Source organism: Biomphalaria glabrata, chromosome 6, assembly GCF_947242115.1.
Source record: "Biomphalaria glabrata chromosome 6, xgBioGlab47.1, whole genome shotgun sequence".
Lineage (NCBI taxonomy): Eukaryota > Metazoa > Mollusca > Gastropoda > Planorbidae > Biomphalaria > Biomphalaria glabrata.
In genome coordinates, this window is record NC_074716.1 from 34,198,829 (window position 1) to 34,221,258 (window position 22,430).

General features: G+C 32.2%; 2 protein-coding genes across 9 annotated transcripts in view; one reads left to right on the forward strand and one right to left on the reverse strand.

Moving 5' to 3' along the window:
* Nucleotides 1-12,060, forward strand: part of LOC106066803 (sperm-associated antigen 17-like) — a 48,878-nt gene extending 36,818 nt beyond the window's left edge. For 3 of the 5 annotated variants that reach the window (XM_056031750.1, XM_056031755.1, XM_056031752.1), the window contains 13 exons: nt 398-631; nt 1,555-1,823; nt 2,460-2,657; nt 2,739-2,893; nt 3,171-3,376; nt 4,994-5,123; nt 5,679-5,753; nt 6,201-6,347; nt 6,548-6,658; nt 7,961-8,106; nt 9,557-9,817; nt 9,971-10,115; nt 10,242-11,659. In XM_056031750.1, the coding sequence (XP_055887725.1) occupies nt 398-631; nt 1,555-1,823; nt 2,460-2,657; nt 2,739-2,893; nt 3,171-3,376; nt 4,994-5,123; nt 5,679-5,753; nt 6,201-6,347; nt 6,548-6,658; nt 7,961-8,106; nt 9,557-9,817; nt 9,971-10,115; nt 10,242-10,393 (2,229 nt within the window). In that variant the 3' untranslated portion in view covers nt 10,394-11,659. Of the gene's footprint in view, nt 1-397; nt 632-1,554; nt 1,824-2,459; nt 2,658-2,738; nt 2,894-3,170; nt 3,377-4,993; nt 5,124-5,678; nt 5,754-6,200; nt 6,348-6,547; nt 6,659-7,960; nt 8,107-9,556; nt 9,818-9,970; nt 10,116-10,241; nt 11,660-11,683 lie in introns of those variants that run through there. The other 2 variants (XM_056031751.1, XM_056031754.1) reach the window with 2 other exon arrangements.
* LOC106066805 (uncharacterized) lies at nt 10,523-22,411 on the reverse strand. Of its 4 annotated transcripts, none has more exons than XM_056031769.1 (6): nt 22,313-22,411; nt 21,629-21,740; nt 20,070-20,168; nt 16,022-16,207; nt 14,433-14,492; nt 10,523-12,334 (listed from the first exon to the last, which is right to left on the reverse strand). In XM_056031769.1, the coding sequence occupies exons 2-6, from the start codon at nt 21,728-21,730 to the stop codon at nt 12,281-12,283; spliced, it is 501 nt and encodes a 166-aa protein (XP_055887744.1). In that variant the 5' UTR covers nt 21,731-21,740; nt 22,313-22,411; the 3' UTR covers nt 10,523-12,280. The 4 variants fall into 4 exon arrangements, with proteins under 4 accessions (XP_055887744.1, XP_055887747.1, XP_055887746.1 ...); XM_056031772.1 differs by having other exon boundaries at nt 22,345-22,390; XM_056031771.1 differs by having other exon boundaries at nt 21,629-21,810; nt 22,313-22,374.
* Between the last annotated feature and the right edge of the window lie 19 nt (nt 22,412-22,430).

Consider the following 22,430-nt stretch of genomic DNA (forward strand, 5'->3'; position numbering starts at 1 on the left):
CCACGACTATCCTACCCATCACAGGTGCTGCTATAGCCACAAAGGTCATTTTGGTGTGGTCACTTCAGTCACCACTGCTACACAGTCTCAAGTGCTATCACTAGCATGCATGTCTTACCTCCAGCACTAACACACAGATACAGGAGCTGCCACACACACACATCAGGATTGTCTTCTACTGTATCAAGAATGACTGTATAATACATGTCCTCTTTCTCCACCACTACATTTCTCAGATATGTTCAGTGACTGACCTCTGAAAACCTTATAACCTCTTTAAGCCACTCATTTGCTGGCCATCTCTCTCATTTGGCCTCAACCAGTTCTCTCCTTTTTATAGTACAATATTTGTATGCCAAATATTTACAACATTCATAACAAGTTTGTTAATTATTAGGTTGATACAGAAGGAACCATGGTTTATTATCCCAGGAGAAAACTTTTTATAGAACACATAATGCCAGAGAGGCCACTTCAGTATATTTTGCGCCACAATGCTGAAGTAATAGTTGAAACAGAGGACCCAGATGGTCACATTTTCCATGTGAAGGCTAATGGAGATTTTACCATTTCAAATTCCCATGATGAAGACATTTTATCAGACATGAGTGATGATGATCTAGAAACAAAGGTATGCATCTGTCTGTAATTTCTTTATTCTACTTGTTTTTCATGATGCTCATATAAAACTAAATATGGTATTAGTTATAGTTTTCATATTGATAACTGTCACATCATTATTTAGCTGTATTGTGACATGGAATAGTTGATAACGTGAATGTGGTGGGTTCGATCCCTATACTGGCCACCAATTATGTCAGCTATTAATTATTTTTATGTTTAGTTCTTGTTGATTTATGTTTCTTTGTATTATGTTGATACCTCTTCTGGTATTAGAATGTTTGTTGAATATTAATTAAATATCTTTCTTCATGCCAAATTTGTTTTTGCGTATGTCTACTAGAATTAATGAGTAATATCACCACAACATATAGATTCAGAAATAAACTCCACATTAGCAGACAATATTTTAATTATGATAAATAAACAGTTCACAATAAATTGGCAACTTCAGCCATCACATCAATCACAAGTAATACTTCATAGAAATCAATCATATTATCCCATAAAAGATATCAAATACACTAGTAAGGTTATCTACATAATACGTCTGTCTTCTTCTCAATTCATGGTGTAGACTAAATTTTTGACCATGTGGTCAACTCCCCATAACGAGACTTCTTGCCCACAATTCAACTGTGGACACTTGTTTCCCACGTGAAACATCCTAAGCACCAATCTAAAGTGTATTCTGTGCTTCACAACTATTCCATGTCACAATACAACTAAATAATGATGTGACAGTAACTTTAGTTATTCATTTATTTTTTTATTTCATAACTATATTTTTTGTTAACATGTCTGAGTTTTCAATTTAATATTTATTGTACCTTAAGGGTTTTATTTTAATTTGGGAAAATAAATGTTACAAATGTTTAGTCAAAAGAATATTTTAAAAAGCTGAAAGCTTTATTTTGTCCATTCTATCTCTAGGCGAAAAAAATCATAGCTTATAATCAACACGCACCCAGATTTTTTATCATTCATGCTGATGGAAGTGGTACTGAACTGTTAAGATTTCAAGATGTTGCTGAATATTTATCTCATGCAGAGCTCAACCCAGCTACTGCAGTCATGAAAGAACCAATCCAGGATCATCCAGGGGTGACTGGAATAACTATATTAAAACCTTATTTGTCCAGTTTGTCAGAGAAATGGTTCAAGAAATATGATCAGGAATCAATTATTCCCTCTGGCATCAGGTACAAAGTTTACATCTATGTATATTATCTTTGTTTCATAATGAACTAGTAGTTGAAGATTGTTACTGCTGTATAAATATTAAACTGTGCAATATTTGAAAAGTTTTCAAATTTAAAAAAAAAGTTTCTTTTTCCTTGCAAACTTAAAAAGGAAATTGTGTGAACACTGATTTTTGCTGCTAACATCAATACAGAAAAGTAACCATGTTAATACCTGACACCACACAAGACATAGATGTTTTAGTTTGAATCAAAGTATAGTTGAATAAATAGAGATGCATAAGTAAAACAATTGAGAACACACAAGACATAGATGTTTGAGTTTGAATCAAAGTTTAGTTGACTAAATAGAGATGCATAAGTAAAACAATTGAGAACACACAAGACATAGATGTTTTAGTTTGAATCAAAGTTTAAGCAGTTATATACAGTGTGAGCAAACAGAAACAGTTTATTTTCTTCTGTTAAGTATTTTATTTTATTATTGTTACTGTTATTGAAATATTTGTTATGAAATTGTTATAGCAAAAAAAAAAAGGTCCAAAATAGGTTGAATTAAAACAATAAATTTAATACAGGGCATTGTATCACATCCTGTTACTGAGAAATTACATATTTTGAATTACTAAATTTCAGATGCAGAGATTTACTAACACTACCACCAAAAGAAGTAAAGAAACCTGGACCTAAATTTGGTACCAATGTGGGTAAAGGATTAAATATTGGATCATTGAACAAGGGGTCAAACAGGATTTCAATTTTAAAGTGTCCTAATAAATTGGAATTGAGACAACTCATACAGTACAAGCCTATGACAGAGCAACTGCGAAATAGGTTCGTATTATTTCTTTAGAATCACATCTTTATTTAAGATGAAATGTACATGATGTTCTAAAATGTTATTGATTTCATCAGGCTAAAGAATGGTGTACTGAAATACTCAGAGGCTGTTGTAGCTCGCATGCGTGCAGATAATTTAATGGCTATTAATGATCCACGTTCTGAGGAAGAGAAAATAATGGCAGAAGAATTGAGGAAGTTATCTCTTAAGCAACAGGAATGTGACCTAGGTAAGAAGTATTGTTTATATTTCTCTAATGGCTTTCATGTTGTGATCAACATTATATTGGAAGAAATGGATATTTTATTCATAAAAGCAGCTCAAACTTAATTAATATTGACTAATGAAGTAAATTTGAAATATTCTTGGTGTTTCTTCTTCATAAATATAACATGATAAAAACTGACATAATTATTTTTTTCTGAAGATTATAACCAATACTTTGGTGCTCTTCACACATATTCTTTTAAATGTTTATATCTTGATATTTTTTTATATGTCACTAGAACATGTGAAATCAATTTATGAGAAAGCCATAGCACCCCGTGTGCCTACCCCACCCCCCACACCACGGCCTAAGCGCACACAAGCAGACTGGCAACAGGATAAACGTGAAGTAGAAGAAGAAAAAAAAAATAAATCCAAATTAAAAAATAAGGCCATAGAACCTTATTTTGAAAGTGAAGTTGGTAAAGCCTTTCTTCTTTCACAAGTAAGAATAGATTTATTGAAATTATTTTTAGAAACATCAAAAAGAATTTATTTGAAAAAAAATCAAGCACTGTTAAAAATTACACTGAATTTAAGGAGCTTTAAAATTAGATATAAAACAGGACAAACAATATGAACATGCATGAAAAAGTCATTAACATTGTCTGGATAGAATATTGTTAAAGGGAAACTCTGATGGTTTTGACAGTTTTTAATATGTGTTTTTATTTACAGATAAGTGATATATTCTTCTTTTCATTTTATTTTCAACAATTAACTTAGTCATTGATGTTTTTCTGGTGTAATTTTTCTGTGCATCCAAAAGGTAATATTTTTACTGGGTTTCTATATGATGTCAAAAATCCCTTAATATGTAGCCTATTTATTGGTAACCATCCTATTTACTTTTGTACAGGGAAGGGTGTGGGTGAAAATGTTAGTTGTTTTTTTTCTAGAGTTTATACTAATGCTCTGAATATATCTATATGATTGTAGATCTAAAGCTAGATCTCAGTAATAACAACTAGTTTTTATTATAGCCTACACTTAAGCACTTAATATCTATGGAAGATGCGTCTCTTACACACATTGCTGCATAATAGAAAATAATATATTTATATATATGATTTTATTTTTGCCCCCATCTATTAGAATCTTCAGAAAACTGTCTACCTTCATTTTTTGACAAAATTCTATTGACTTATTGCATAACCGAAAACTATACAGTAAAGTTTAAAATCTTATAAAAGAAATAAATCTAGGTCTGTACAGTTAGATCTAGATCTAGTAAGCAGAAAAAAAATATGTTAACAAACATATAATCTGTGTTACTAGTGGAAGCATAGATCTATATGCTTGACTAACCATGCCAGAGTATTGTTTTCTCACCTGAACACTCAACATACAACAAACACATTGCATAATGCGTGGTCATCTTGTCTTGACCAAGTACACATACTAAAGTAGACTAGGATTACACTGACCAGTTTGTTAGAATCAGTCGGACACATTATCTATTTACTTTTTGGGGGGCAGGGAGGGGTGTAGATGAAAATGTAAAATGTTTTTTTTCGAGTTGGTTAGGCCTAGCTGTCATTAAAAGGATAAAGCAATATATGCAATTGGTTAAATTTAGATCTGCTTTCAATATTGTTGAGAGGAGTGACGTAGGCAATCCCTTAAAACAAAATCTCTTATAATTACTGTATATGATTTACTGTCTAATTTATTAAATACAAATGTTTCTAAGCATCTAAATAAAAAATGTAGGCCTATTATGATTATTATTACAACTTTTTTCACAGAATTTAAATATGCCAATAACTTAAATGTGAAAAACCATCAGAGGTTTCCTTTTAAGTTTTTACTAAAGCAAAAATGCATACAATAATAGTTTTAAAAAGCAAAAAAGAATAATTGTTATCTTAAGTAAGTGAATGTTGAAAAACGGGGTCTTATTCTTATTATTTTTATTTACATTTTTTAAATTAGAATAATTATTTGGCTAAAGTAAATGCTTTGATGAAAATTATGGATATTATTAAAATATTGTCTGTAATATGTAAATAATAAAACATATTTCTTTTAGCATTGATTGTTAACTATTGTGTAATTATAGGCCAATGATGTGGAAGAGATGATGCGTCAGCTTGTGGATGACCAGATTCTTCAACCTGTAGACAACAGAGATGTTAATAGTGAAATGAGTTTTACTCCAAATCTTTATAATGGTCAAAATAATTCTCAGTGTTAGTTTTCTTATATATTCTCTTATCTGTTAATAACCAAAAAAAAACTACAGTGATTTCTTAATTATACTATTACACTATCTTTTAGAATAGAATTGAAATACACTCTAGGTAGTTTAGATATGAATATACAATCTCAATGAATTCAAATAATTAGTGTGTACAACGAATGTGGTAGAAGTGAAATCAAGCAAAGATAAATTAACTCTTTTCATGTTGAAGAAGACTGGGCAACTTTTCTACTGAACTGACTTCCTTATGAATAAGTTCTTCCTTTATATTCTGGCTAAGTTTGATTCCAGAACAATCCCAGTTTTAAGAATTATCAAGATGTATTCATCAGAAATAAATATTAATTAAAAATTTCCCATGAATTCTTCTATATGACTCAGAAAAATATCCAGAAAGAGGTCACTCAAATATGTGTCAGTTTTTTAACAGTACTAAATAACTTGCTGTGTTACCATTTTTGAATGAGCGTGTGTAAATATGTAACAGTCATAGATGAAATAATTTTGTAGACTACTATAAATATTTATTGAATTTAACCCACAGCCCAAGAAAGTGATCATTCCACTGTGGACTCGTCCCCTAATGGAAAGAAATATACAAGAGAAACACCTTCAGCTGGTAATTTAGGCATTAATACATCTAGTTAACATTATATTAATTTCATCATATTTTATTGGAAGTGTGGTCCAGAGGCTAAGTACGCTTAAACTTTGCTTGGCTTGGCTACCTATGAAGGGGGCGGGTGTGTGTGTTCAACACCTGACTCGAGCAGAGAGCGCCTAAAGGCAGCACGGAAAACTTTCTCCCAGATACCCCCTCTCTGCCACTGGTCCACAAATGATATTGGACCATAGCACTCTGAGCATGCTATAAGCATGAAAGTAGTGCTATATATAAGCTATAAGTTATTTATTTTATTTTAATAATTTTGTTGAAAAATATTTGGAGACTGGGAAGATGACCCCCCAAAAAATGCTAAATAAATTCTTTTAAAAATTTGTTATTTTCTAATAATTGTTGAAAAAAAACGGCACATATTTTTTTCAAACATTATCAATTTTAAAGGAGCTGCAAGTGAAGTTGTAACACCGTTGGAAAATCTGCGTCCCCACAATCCAACGCCTGCTCATGCAACTGGTCAAATAAGCCCTGCAATACCAAGGCCAGACAATCCAACCCCTGCTCAAGCTGGTAAACTTCTTGCAAAAAAAGGTAATAAAATTTCTTCAAATCATTTTTTTCTCTTCAAAATTTCTTTATATAAGCATAGTTTCTAAGTAGCAGTTTCTAAATCAAATTTATATTCAGTTATTTAAAATGTATTGTCTTTGTTTTTATTATCCTTTCATATCTTATCATAATGTTAGTTTTTATTCTACAACTCTTGAGTTATTATTTTTTAAATTAAACAGGAAATTTCACCCACAAAGATTCTTATCTGTTTTCTTCCAAGAATAAGAATAATTCCATTTTTGGACATACAGATTATTCAACAATTTTGGAACATCCAGGGGAAAATGAGGGTAGATTACAAAGCTGTGTTTGCTGTCAACTACTAATATAGCCTCCCACAATTGAATGTCAATAAACTTTTGTGTGGGTTTCTCGCTTTGAATTGCTTATAATCTTGCTTGACAATTGCTTACTAATTTTGTTTGGTATGCAGAAACTCAAAATTTAAATTGCTTAAATCAACTTCAAGAAATTGCTCATCTCTATATATAATTCTCTTTATGCATGCAAAACACAATAAAGTCATGGAAAGATAACTATTTTATTTCTGCAAATCAGACTAGAGTTACCCCACCTAACTTTCGACTCGACAGAGCATGGCTCAGAAAAAAAAAAAGAGGGGGGGGGGGGGGAACAAGTAATCTTTCTCTTTACACATTCTATATTTGACTAAATATATGCGTGTATTTTTTACACATGCCAATATCTGGTGTTATTAAAATAGTTACTTTTTTTTTTTTTTGGGGGGGGGGGGGGGGGGGGGCGATTTTGCCCCTTCGTATTGCCTTTCATTTCCTAACCATGGCCACCGCTTCACATATATTTTGTGGAGTCAACACGTCTTTCAATGTTGTCAAAATTCCTGCATCAAGTAACTATTTATTTCTATCAGTCGCATATTTCTGGAAAAATGTCATTGGCAAAACTGTTGCTCTCAAACTTCACAAGGAGGCTGTAAGCTTTGTTTGCAAACATTGTGAAAACTGTGGCGACACCCTGTCCGTAGTTCTTACTTACAGAAGCACAGTCATACAATAGGCTGAAATTGTGGCGATGTCTCAAATACTTCTCGCTTCTCACTTCTTAGAACGTCTGCATGACTTTCCTTGAGTTTACTATCTGGGTCAATGTCTTTCCATATCCCTGCTATATAGCTGTTGCATTCACCACAACGTACTGGAGTGTAATTTATGAGAGATCTTCATGCTAACCCGAACACCTGTACCGGACTTAATTTGTACACAATTTCTGTCTTACTAGTGAAAGATATCTTGTTTGCTGTGACACCTATTTAAGATGATTGTATTTGATCTATTTCAATAAAAGCATTTATGGGATCCTTTAATTTTAAAATATTACTTCTCAAAAGCAATTACTTTCATAGTTCCAATTAGTTGTATAAAAAAGAATACTATATCATGTTGTTTTTTAAGTGCTTGCAGAAAAGCATAGATTTATTTCTAAAAGATATATTATTTATTTACTTTACCAAGATCATCTTGAGTAGACCAAACTTTGTTTTTATTAATTGTATTTATTACTGATATTTAACATTTTAATTTTATAATATACATTAATTTTTCTTAACACAGACTCAGTAGAATTTACAAACAAGGATCAAGATTCCAGTCCGTTGAATCCATTGTCAATCAATCTTCTTGGTCAGTCAAGGACAGAACCAATTCCACTTCCTCTTGCAATACAAGGAGGAAGACCTGGGGCTCAAATTAACAAACAGGTGTTGTTGTTGTTTTTTATTCTTATTTTCTATTTTGGTATACACAAAGATTCAAAGATATAATTTAGATAATTAGTAAGAAGGTCTTGAGAAGTCTACCACTAATCATAGTAATTCATTCAAAAAGGGCTTAATGTATTTTGTTTTGATGTAAATTAAATATTTAAGCAAAGTTTTGTTTATTGACAGTTCACATCTAGAAATCTACTTAAGTATTATCATTGTATCTGTTCCTATGTTTGTTTTGTCATTAAGGAACTGTATTGTTCTTCTTTACTTTAAGTCAAGGCATGATATATAGGATTTTCTTTGTTTAGGTTAGTGATATAGCCAGTTCTTTTGACAGGACAAGAATAAAAATGATAAATAAACAAACACATATTGGTCTTCTAGAAATGTGCAAATAATTCAGTGTAGGGTGGTAGTATTTCTTCAGATGACTTATCAAAACAAGCACTATAGTAATAACAAATTATTACTTTGTTTCAAATCTTGGGTACCATGTGTGTGCTTTTGATACCACTGTGAAAACATTAAAGGCATCGACAAACCATTTCAGAAAAGTTTTTTTTCTCTTTTAATGGGATATTTTGTTTACATATGTTCTGAGGATTTAGACCAGTCAATAAAATCCGATTTAGCAAGTGAAATGGAATCCCATGCTCATAAAACACTCACACTCTTCATAGAAAAGCAAATTTTTACTTAATAGATTATAAAATATTTACAGTATGTAGGGGGGTCCTTGGGTTATGATGTTGATTCGCTCCTATGTCACATAAACTTATTTTGGTGTAAGTTGGAACATACTGTGCATAAATACTGTAAATACTTATCCTATCTTAACACCTATCCTAACACAGTACCTTGTATAATTAATTAAAGTAAAATAATAATAATATAAGATATGTTAAGTAATGAAATAAAACAGTAATAAAAAAAAAATCATACAAAAAAGAGAGAAAAGACTTATTGGGAGGAGGAAGCTGCAGAAGGGCAAAAGGTTAACAAAATCTGAAAACACATGAGAGAGAGAAAGACGAAGCAACAAGCCAAAATGATGCCAGTGATGCTATCTTCCTCTTCCACATCTTAACTTGGGAAAGACATTACCCTAAGACTTCTTGTAATTACATATTTCTAGTGGCCCTATATACTAAAAAAATTAAACTATATCTAGAATAGTGATTTTTCAAGAACTATTGAGCCTCCCTTTTATTTAAAGAAATTCTAAGATAAAAATGAATTAAGAATTAACTAATTCTTTGTTGTTGTTTTTTTAAGTAATAAAAAATCTTAAGTTAATTAAATTTTGAACCCCCAGCTTCGACCACCATGATCCTGTTCCTTTGTGGAACTTATTTCATTTGTCCTTTTTCATTTTGCCTTAACTGTTGATGTAATGTCACCAAAAGTCAAATTTTTTTATTATATCATTTTTTAAAAATAGTTTTTAGCAGTTGAGGAACCTGCCAGACGTAAGGTCAAGACATCTTTAATTACAGGAGCTACACCCAAGGGTCAAAAACTTCTTGTGGAAATGAGAGGACTAATTTGCCAACCAGAACAAGTCAACTTTGGTGTCTTGAAAGAAGGCTCTACTTATGCCTATAATATATTCCTGAGAAATACTGGCGTTGATACTTGTCGTTTTAAAGTCACTCAGCCTCCGCCTGCTACAGGTCTTAGAGTATTGTACCAACCAGGACCAGTAAGACTCTTAATTAAGACAGTTAATGAATTGTTAGGTTGTTTGTTTTTCATGAGAATGCTAATTTTTAATCCTTCAACCTCTTAATACATTTTTTTCATTATATACAGAACAAAGAATTAACTTTATGCCTATTGACCTTTAATTGTTTAGGTAGCAGCAGGAATGTGTGCAAACTTGACTCTTGAACTTTATGCTATAGCTAATGGTGTGGAGGGAGAGTCAGGTGTTGGGAAATTGGAGCATGTGCTGGAAGTAATCACAGAGACACACGTACTGGAAATACCAGTACAGGCAAATATCCTTTCAATCAAACAATAACAGCTAGACATGAAATGCTGCTAACAGCTTTAAAATTTATTGGAATAACTAATGTAGTCAATGCTAAATAAACACAGTGATATTTTTCCTTAATTAATTCCACCTATATTGACTGCTGATGAATATGAAAGTAAAAAATCAACACAAGTGAAAGAAAGTTATGCCCGACTTGTATCAAATAAGCCACCAGCTTTGACTGGCATCATAAGACCACGCAAAGATCAAAGAATAAGTATGTATACTTTAGATAAATAACTGCCTATATTATTTTGTCTGACACAAATGTTTCGCCCACCACAAGTTTTAAAAAATGATTCACTAAACAATCTGTTGAAGAAGTTCTAGATTGTAACTTTACAGTTTATGTAGACCACAAACGAAATGTTAAACAAGAAAAATAAAAAATACTTTTATTAATAAACAAAGCTTAAATTAAGCGTAGTTTAATCAATTAGTTTTGGATCAGTAAAGTAATTAAATTTGTAATAGGTCTAGACTAACCATAATAAATGTATGTGATTACAAATATTTTTACCAATGGAAGGCACTAGCGCAAGAAGGTGGTTGTCATATTTGTATGAGAATTGTGGAAGTGACAAATTTAGTCACCAAGATGCTCTGTGCACCTTCTGACTTCTCATGTGTGTAATTGTAGATGTGTGTACAAAGTCCCATTGAAAGCCTGTACTGGTGGGGCTATGCTCATATAGTGCCACTTGATGCATGAAGCTGTAAGGACATGACCACCTTGTTGCACTGAATGCTGTTAACAAAGGGAACACAAGTTACCTGTCCAACTACTGCATTGGGTTTAGCATTGTAACATAATATCATAACATAACATGGTACAATAGTTTAGCTCAGAATAGACTCATATATAGAGAGAGAATAATCATGAGCATATTATCTCTGTCAATCTAAGAAGGAAGTAAATTCCAATCTCTTTCAATGAAAGAAGGGGATCAAGTCCTTTTTAGATTGACAGAAAAGTAAATTATGGTGAATTGCCCAAGAGTCCTAAGATAGTGGGAAATTGCCAATTAAAACTGGAAACACTAAATTTTAGTTCATAGCCCACAAGAACCAAATATTACGAGGTACATAAAAAAATGTATTTTTCCATGTATCTCAAAATGACCTAATCGTGACTTGACCACCTTCTTGATCTAAGCCCTTCAATTGTTTTTGTTTAGCTCAATTTCATGCTTTTAGCTTTGTCAGTACACTATGATCTTATCACTTGTCTGGATGGGGGAAGGGGGTATCTGTGTGAATGTTACCATGATGGCTTTTTAAATGCATTTATAAAAAAAGTGAATGACCTGGATTTAAACTCAAGGCCTAAATCCTCCTCAAGCTCTTCAAGCCATTTCACTAAAAAAAATAATTGTGCAAAATTTCAGCTTAATCCGAGATTGGATGTGGGAGAAATAACATGTACAGACAGACAGAGTGAGTTGATATAAGCTTTGTAAAAAAAATAATTCACATAAAACATATTTCTCCTCTTTCTTCGTGTAATTATAAAATGATTTTTTTTTTCAGGTATAACATGATTAACAAAAGCCTGAACTAGACTGTAATGTTAATGAATTACTTTTTCTTTCTATTACATCAAATCTTGTGATATTTTTATAACAACTCCAACCAATTTGAAAGAAAATAGCAATAAATTGTTTGTCCTTCTAGTTACAACACAGCGTTAAGTAAATAGTGCTTTATTTGGATTTGAAATTTTGTCTATAATTTGATTCTTCTATTTAAGTTTTTTTTTTTAATATACAATATATATTATATTGAACTTAAAAGCCATAGAATTGGATATGTAAAAATATCTTATACAATTTTGTCTGTAAGTTTACAGTATTGGATGTTGATTTTTTTTATCATGCATATGGAAATAAACAATTTTTTTCCTTTGATTAATAGTTGAAGAATTAATTTTGTTTTATTTAATAGAATAGAATTCAGCTGTTCATGATAAGGCTCATTGCAATAAAAACAATAGCAATAGTTTTAGTGAGTAACAGAGAGCAGAAAAGTCTGACACTTAGGGAAGTGTATCATTTGATAGTACAAAGTACTTGATAAAGTCCCGTCCTTCATCTTGCATCAAAAGTTCAATAAACAAGTGCTTTTTTTTTATGACTGCTCTTCATTTTCAAACTCATTATTGACACATGTAGCTAATATAATCTGTGAAAGATAAATTAGAGAACAGAGTTTATGTTAACAACAGAAGCAACAGTTTGAATCAACATTTTTAGCTTGACTTGACAGAAGAAGTGACAAAAGAAACCACTTTTCATGACAATGTATGTGATATTAACAAAATAAATATTTGAATGCAATACTCAAAATCTTTTTTTTTTTTTTCTTGTTTTGCTCATTAGTTTGAGGAGATTTAATATTATCTTTTGATAGAGCTTTCAAGTCATTTTTTTTCTATTCAAAATGTCTAGGGGGTTGGGGTTGGGGGGGTGGGGGTCAAAAAGTGCTGTAAAAATGAAACAGAAATTACCAAAATAGCATTTGAATTAATTGAACTTAATTGTTGTTTATTTAGATCATAATTCATTCATTCATGTATTATACTAAATTTGAGCCATCTTTGAGTTGATAGGAAATGAGATTGTGTTCATTTTCCACTATGAAGAAAGAGCTAGACTACTATATATATACACACAGATGCGCTAATTTATTTTCCTTTAAGTATTAAAAACAACAATTAACAAACTAAATATAAAATTACTTTTAAAAAAAAACGAGCTATATAAGGGAAACAAATGTACACTTACAGCCACATGTCTCAATACAGTAAGATTTATTTTCCTTTTAATGAAATAAAATTAATTGATTACCACATTTTAATTAATTAAATTTTTAGACTGCTTCATGTTTTGTAAGGGAAAATGAATAATCATGAGACGTTTCAACTTGATCCGTCGAGCAAGGAAAGTGGGATAAATAATGTGCACACAATTTGTACCAGACAGAAAGACAGTTGATAGAGGCTTGGTACAAATACTAGTCAGGTAGAGATGCTTTAAATTTCCTCTTCTGAGGGGTTACATTTGTATGTGCTAGCTCTATGGAAAAGAAACTTAGAAGAATCCCCCTTTTAATATATACATCCCAAACTCTAATCCTGTTATAAAATAAAATATAAAAATCAGGACATGACTGAGTGTCAACATTGGAGACCAATAAATTACAAAATGAAGAAAAACTGGAGAACTCTTACAAAGAAAAGAAATACAAGCACATAGGATGAAAAGAGAACTTCAATAGACTCCTGTCTGCATCAGATCTGACAAAATATACAGATCACTATCTCACATGGACTCAAAAGACAATGCCTTATATTTAAAAATTTCCTTAGGAATTCCTCCTAAAGCCACATTTTTTTTTTTAAAAAGGCAAGTTTAAGAAATAGACAAAATATTAACATTGTTTAAAATGTTTAAAAATATTAAATTTAAAAAATATAGCAACAATTTTGTCTGTTTCTTAATTATTGTTTAGTAAATTAAAATACTATTTTGTAGATTAAAATGCTATATTTATAAATGGAACACTGTCTTCAACAAAGATTAAGAACAAGTGCATTATGATTAGTGGCTATGCAGATCCAGCTATGAGCTTCATGATTTTAAGACATTATCTGCTGATGGTCTACTGAAGTGCTCTTTTTGCAATCTGCACATTTCTTTTGCCATGCTTTTCTTTGGGTCTCAAATTATGTGCTATGATCTCTGTAAGCTGTCTGGTGTCTTTTTGGGAGGCCAGTTTCTTCCAGGTTTTTTCATTTGATTTGTTCTTTGAATTGAGGTTACCTTCTTTTAAGCCATCCTACTTTAAATTCACCCAAAAATTTACCTTTGGCATATGATCATACCACATACTTAAAAGATATACATTGCGGAATAAGTACTGTATCTAGTGTTACTTTAGTTCACTAAACAATCATGATGTAGTCTTGCCATCTATGTCCATAATGCAGTGCAGACACCTTAAATGGAATGGTTCGAAAACCTTTGGTGGAATGGTTTAAAAACCTTTAGATGCTTTTTATAAAGTGTTGTGAGAACCAAAGATTAGTAGACATGGATATTTGTCAGAAGACTGAGAGACTAATTAGACCAAATGTCCATTTTTATGCAGTCAAAAGCATCAGCTTTTTTAGTCAGACAATAAATAAACCTACAGAAGAGATTGAAACTACTGGTTTAAAACTATTTAATTTATTATTCAAATCTGATTTCAGGTTACTTCAAAATAAATCAAATGTTACCTTCATGGCTTTGTTTTTGTACAGCTCTTCTCTTTTCTGTTCCTCTTTGGCCAATGAAATCTAAACATTGTACAAATTCAATATTCAATAAAAACTAACTAACAAACACAAACTTAATTCATTAGTATTGAATTGTATTTTTCAGTTTTACACACAGTTTGTGAAGTTATCTATAAATAAATCTATAAATAAAGCAGGAAGTAAAGCATATGTATGTATTTATGTATGTATGTATTATGTATGTCCTGAATAAAAATAAAAATTATTGAACCAATCTTGATCAAACTTGGCATAAATGTTCCATAGATCATGGCAGAGACTGTAGTGTATGTTGAATGTTCCTAACACAACCGTAGGGTCCTAAAAATAGAAATGGACTCAACGCTTTTAGTGGTGCCATGTTTCTCCCTCAAAAGCTACAGTCTGCTGGCTTTTTCAGTCCAGGACCAAAGGTTTGGAACTTACTTCCCATTGATCTCAGACAGACAACATGCTACACTACTTTCAAGAAGGACATTAAGACCTACCAGTTTAAAACTTTTAAAAATTAGTTTGTCATTTTAGCTGTCGTATTTGTGTTTGTAATGTTATTACAGTGCCTTGAGCCTACATTTTGTTTTTTAACAGCGCTTTATAAATAAAATTATTATTATTATTATGTTGACTGAATGGGTAAACCCATTTACACATTCTACTTTTATTTTCATGGTAAAATTTTAAAAAATTTGAAGAAAACATTCTCCAAGTTTCACATAGATCTAAATTCAATCCAGATGATCAGTAATACCCAAACTAAGGCCATCAGGCTGTGGGTCATATCAGGCTAGTAGTTGTATAAAGACAAGGGTCACATCCATTTCAAGAATTTTTTTATATAAAGAAATATTGAAATGTGATCATTAGAGATTAAAACAGTCTGAAGTATGAATTTTTAATTCATAAAAAGTGATGTTATTAAGTTACATTTGCTTCCAAACAGTAGATCTAGTAAAGTAACAGTTTGCATATGAAAGCATAGCCTATAATGTCTTGACATCAATTTCTGCTTGAGTTTTACCTCATGAGCTTTGGGCTCTTCAATTACTTTTTCAACACAAATAAATAAAAATTTTCTCATTCCCGTACAGATGACAAGTGGTAAGATACAAAACTATACAAATTGACACATTTGCAGTAGTTTCTAAACAAAAACAATGACAATGTAGCCAGTTTTGGTTCATTTAGTAAAAATCTACATTAAACATTTTAACATAGTATTCTATGGACAATAAATACATTTTGCCAATTTACTAGATATAAATCTTGTAGCATATGTTAGAATATTGAATAAAAATTGTTAATTAGTTGTTTTTTTGTTTTGATAAATGTGTGATTAAAAAAATTGTATGTTAGGCAGAGCTTTTGAAGACTTTTCTTATTTAACTGAATTAAAAAACTTTTTACTAGATTGAAGGAAAAATTAAAGGCAACAATTGTGATGTATGCACAATGTCCTAGTAAAACATTAGCCACAGAAATGGATGAGATCTAACAACATAGAAAGACTTTACTTTGGACATATTAAATGTTTACATCTTACTTATACTTACAAAAATATCTTTGTATTTCAAGTCGCTTTCTAGTAATTTGATCTGCAGTAACAAGTCTATCTTGCCTTCTTTAGAAGCCTTTTCTTTCAAATTGTCTTGTGCTTTTCTTTGTATTTCTTTGTTTTTTTCAATGGCCTCAATGCAGGTATTCAATTTTTTTTTTCTAAATCCAATTCTTGATGTCATCTACAATTGAAAACTATGTTAGGAATGATATAGGATTCAACAAATCACAGTTGTCTATGCACAAAACACAGAAAAGTAAATAATAATAAAAAGTCTTTGCAGTTCATTCGGCTGATAACATTAAGCTCATTAGGGTTAAACATGTTGTATGGCAAGATGTGCAATGAAAGCTTAAGTGTAGGAATATGGAGATATCCCTAAGGAGTTGTGACCTAAAAAAAAACCCAACTTATGTGATAAAATTATAATTTAGTTGATGGGGGTCCTAAAGATGGGTCAATGAAGAGCCCTTCTCTGTTTCCTGACCTCTGAGATATATCCTTCCCTTTGGTCAAGAGTTCATGTGGAGTTGTGGTTCTACCATTGAGTGCCTTCCCATGTGGTGGATTGAGAATGCCCACCAGATATGGTAGTTACCAGATAAATCAAATACCTGGGCAGACCAAAACCATCATCAGCCTTTAAAAAGGAATGAGCAGATGGAGCTCATTAGTCATGTAAGACTAACCATCTTCAGAAGTAAACCCCAAGAAAAATTGGTCTTGGAGAGGAGACGGGTGCCACCATGCAATGAAAAGCTATGACAACGATGAAACCTTTGAAAACTGGTGGATTGATTCATAACAAAGAAACACACATTGTATGAGCTTCAAAAATATCAATGGGACATTCTTGCCTCTCAGAAGTCAGATGGACAGCATGGGTGAAGCTAGGAATTAGCCATCATTTGGGGGCCCAGGAGGGTTGACCTCTTTGGGGGCCCCTGCATTTTCATTAATATTTAATGTAAAAAATAATTGTTTGGGGGCCCCCCTCAAGTGTTGGCCCGGGGGGATTTTCAAATTCTGCCACTCCCCCCCCCCCCCACAGCTACGCCCCTGATGGACAGGTTGTAGAGAAACTACAACAAAAGAAGGCCACAAGATCTGGTAAAGTGGTGAAGAAACACAAAACATCATAGACCATAAAGAAAAAGCTAATTGCATTATAAGTTGTAAACCTGTTAAGAGAAGGATATACCCATTTCCAGTCGCGGCTAGATGTTTCAATAAACAATTGTAAAAGTGTATCCCCAACATCTGGTTGTGAAGAAGAGGTAACAGTATGAGAGAGTTTCTACAATGAAATAATCAACTGCATCAAAGAAGTTCCAAAAAAGGATATCCTCATTATTATGGGAGACTAAAATGCCAGGATAGGAAGAAATGCATTTAAGCTATGGGTAGGAACAAATAGACATTTTTGATTAGGAGAAACTAACAAAAGAAGAATGAGGCTTTTAGAGTTTGCCAGCTATTAACGCATTGTAGCTAATACCTTGTGAAGCTATGGCCAAGCGGTAAAGTGCTTGGCTTCTGAACCGGGCCATATGACACCCTCGTTGTCTGTGGGCCAAAGAAACAGATGACCTTTACATCATCTGCCCTATAGATCACAAGATCTGAAACGGGAACTTTACTTTTTTACTTTTAGCTATCATCTCATTCCCACACAAAACATCCAGAATAACTACTTGGCAAGAACAAGATAATAAAATGTACAGCCAATTCAACTATATCATGTTTCCTTTAAGGTAAAAATCAACAAAATTAAAACCGGAACTTTCTGGAACAGACATAGGCAGTGATCATGACATGGTCTTGATGACTGTGAAATAGAAATTAAAAAAGAATACAATGCCTCCAAACTCACACATTAAATACAATGTTGAAAAATTCAAAGACACAAACTGTGAATTGTTTGAGGCCTCTGTGGGAGGGACATGTGCACCTTTTGACTCACTGATACTATTAGAACAGTATTACACAAGTCAGTTTCTGAGGTCCAAGGGAAAAAGCAAAAGAAATTTAAGCCATGGGTCACAAACATCATCCTTGATTTATGTGATGCAAGAAAAGAACTAAGAAAAAAAAGGTTAACCCCATGATGGCAGAATACAGTTCAACCACTAAAAAATGAGCATGAAAATGAAGTTGGAGAGAGACAAACGGATAATCGACAATAGCTTAAACCAGAGATGCCCAACGTAATCCGACCAGTGGGCCATTTCAATTTCCGACACTGGTGTCGCGGGCCACATGACCAAAAAGATACAAAATCGAGATGAAATTGACTTAAAACTATAAGAAACCCGTAGATGCTTACATTAATTAATGAGAAATTAGAAGCATATTTTTGTATGCGTCGGAAAAAAGCTTCATTTCTCTACTTAGTATGTGAGCAATGTTGTAGCTTTACCACTGAATATTTTCTTTTTTTTTTGGTAAATATTCTCATAAATCCTCCAATTTCTAGGGGTAACAATCTTTTATTCGCAGTTCAAAACAAGAATGTCCCATATTGGTTTCATAATGACGTTTAAGGTTGTTGTTTAAAAAAAAAAAGGTCACACTTTCTTTATAAAACATGTTGGCTGGTATATTCTACATTCTGAGTCCCATTTTATAAACGCACAAATTTTAAAGGTCATAGTACCAATCCATCAGCGTAAAAGTGAGATCCTAACATAGGGAAAGATACATTTTTTAAACTTTTTTTCCCCACACATTATGCCGACGTTTCAGCAAACCACGTCGCGGGCCGGATGTGTCCCGAGGGCTGTATTTCGGGCATCACTGGCTTAAATGTTGGCAATAGCAAAAAAGCATATGAAACCAACACAAGACAAGCTAGAAGCAAGGTGATCAAAAACAATGATGGAACTTTCTGACTGAAGAAGAAGATGTGATTAGAAGGTGGACTGAATATTCCAAAGATCTGAATAAAAAAAATAAATGAGAAATGGACGAGCTCTCATCCAAATTACAAGAAAGATGACGCTTACTATACGCTATCATGACAAGACCAACGTCTAATCTTTCAACTCAGGACCGGACACAACAGAATGCGATAACACATGTACTGGAAGTTCAAAATTGGAACCAGTGAAATCTGCCCATGTGGAGTATCACCAGAGAATGCCGACCACATCCTCCAAAACTGCTCTCTTTACCAAGAGGCCTGTATAAGACACTGGCCCCAAAGCACCCCAATAGAAAGAAAACTATATGGAGAGCTCCCTGATTTGGAAACCACTGCGCAGTTCATCTCATATATTGGTCTAGTCATCTGAACGCTCCAACATAACAATGAGAACGAAGAAGAAGAAGAATGAATAACTTCAAGATAAATCCCAACTACTGTCTAATCAACCAAACACTCTGGAACAACAGAAACCTTGGCAAGGCTCCAATACTGGAGTCAGAAGTAGAAGAAGCAATAAGATCACTTAAAGACGGCAAGTCAACTGTAACTGATAACATACCATCAGAACTTTTAAAACATGGCAAACTCACATATAACAAAATGTTTAAGGATTGTCCACACCAAAAAAGCTGGTTCGATGTCAAATCTCTGGACTTTTCTTCAGCTTCTCAATTCAATATTGAATGAAACATTATAATGCTTTCCAAACATAACCACACACACACATAGCAGCTTTCACACATGTTGGAACTTTTTTATTATTATCCATAAGAGTGCGGTAAGCATTCATTCTCTCTCCAGCTCTTTTTAACATATTTCTTTGGATTCATTAGAAACTCTAGAAGGATTTACTCCTAGCTTGACCATAAACGGGCATCCTATTTCCAATATCAGATTTACAAATGATTAAGACCTCATTGGAGCAAATGCAGACAAGATCTTACTTCAAAACTGGATGCTTCTTTAGAAATGTCTTACATGAAAAATATTTCAACCCTACTTTAAGTCACAAGGTCTGAAAGGTGTACTTTACTTTTACTTTCAACAGTCTATGTGATCTCTTTGAAAGGGTTGTAAACATTTTATGGATGCACTCTACTTTATAAGTCTGAATTACCTCCATGAAGAGTTCACGTTTGTTTTCATCACTTGTAGTTTCTTCTTCAAATCTTTTAAGAATTTCTTCATCTTGATCTCTATCTCTATTCAAGTCATCCTAAATAAATATACAAGGTTGTGAATAAATCACTTTGTAGCCAAAACAAACACATTTTTATGAAAGCTAAATATTATGGAATAATCTCTTGATATATTGCAAAACAAGCAGTTATATGATTAAAAATGATTAAAACTGTACTGAGAATATTCATATTAAAGTCTACATTTAGCAATTTTTTTAAATCCTTACAGACATACCGGTATATGTGCTAAAAAAATACTAAGGAGAAAAATTTAAAACACTATATATTGTAGCCTCCTCTTTGAAATGAAACATTGAGGTTGATCATGTGTATGTCTTCAGATATTCAACTGACCAAGGTCACTCTTTACAGGTAATCAAAAAATCTTTTTTTTTTCAAAATACAATGTGAAAGGTAGATATTTTATTCAGTGTAAATTTCTTGGATAATCTAATTGTCAAGTTGTTTTTGAAGTTGAATATATATATACATATATTCTCAGTTGAAATGACTATGTTCATACTTATCAAAATAAATTCAGTGACTCTATGTCCTTAGAGCTATAAAATAATGAATAGAGCGCAGAGCTAATCCAGGAATAGAAATTTGAAACCTTTTTTAAAATCTAAATCCAATGGAAATTTCTTTTTTTTTTCATTTACTAGAGTTTATTCTGGTTTACTTTTTTTCTTAGCACTACAATAGTTAATAATTTATATTTAAAAAAATAATAATATGTATACATGTTTTTCATACATTATTTTGACAAAAAGCAAAATTTTATCTAGATCTATATCTGCTGCCTTTGTTTGCTGCCTTTCAATTGCAAATTCACTAGGAATCATCTTAATTTATAGATTTAAGATGAAAGCCTGGACATTTGCTACGGTCGGACGCTGCCTAAGGCTAAGGGTTGGTGGCTCCTGAATTTTCCTGAGGATTGATTCCCAAAGCCTTTACTAACTTTGGAAATCCAGCAAAGCTTATTTGATTTAAAGCAATGCAAAATTTAAAAAAAGTTTCAGTTTGTTGGGAGATCAATCTGATTTCCACCATAGAACTATATAAACTAGCAGTACACACAGACTACAGAATCACCCCTTCTTTTCTTTTCTTTAAATTTTAATTGACAGGCCACATTTTAACGATCAACCTAACATACTTTTCTAGCCTGTGAATTAGTCACTAATTAGTGTATCTGTTACAATGAAATTTTATGGCCAGCTCTCTTTTCTGCTCTGAATCTATCACTCTCTCTGGACTCTGGAACCCCCATTTTGTTTATTAAATTTTTTAAAACCAGTTGCTTTTTTTGTGAACAGCAGTTCTCATGTTGTGAATCTGTCAAAAAACGTTCTTAGTGAGCACCTAGGTAGGTGGTAAAAGGAACCTGTGTACGAAATTTGATGCGGATACAGTTTAAGAGATTTTATGATCAATGAATCAGAAAGTGATTAGTACTTATATTATAGATTATTTATAAAAAGAAAATTACCAAAAAAGATTCAAATTGTTCAGAATTATATAGAGGAATCTGATCAATTGTAGCATCATTAGCCAAAACAACCTTGTCCCTGTTTTTGGCGGCACTCCACATTGTCACTGATCTAGATAAAAGTCAGTTCAGTACTGATCGAAGTGTCTTAGTGTCAAGTGATAGATCTAGAATCTAGATATCTACTTATTCAAGTTACTTTACTTTTCATCAGTTTAGACTAGTGCCCTAGCCCTAAGCTAGGCTTGGCATTAAGTCTAGAATAGTCTAGATCTAGAATAATCTAGATTGCTAGATCTAGCAAATTTAGCTTACTTAGTAACCGTAGATAACTAAATAAACTAACTTGAATCTTCTAATTACTAACTATTAAACTACTAACTAAAAAACTTAGACTAAGTCTAAGTCACTAAGTGAGTCTAAGACTAAGAGAGTAAGTCAGTAAGTGATAAGTCATAAGACATAAGTAGTCGACTCAACTCTCAAGTCACATTTTAATGATTTTTAATTTTTTTTTATTTTAGTTTTTTTAGGTTTAATTTTAAGTGCCTACTTTGATATTAATTTATTAATATTATAGACTAGATCTAGAATCTAGATCTAACTATCAATCTAGATTAGAATTCTAGATCTATGATCTAGATCTAGTAGTTAGGTTAGTATAAATAGTAGTTCTAAGTTTACTCAATGTGCAAATTGAACAGCTTTTAACACACTAAAAAAAATCTAAACAGGGAAATGTGTAAAATATGTTGTTGACAGTCACAAATAAAGCAGATTGATCTCCCTTGTCTAAAAGAAC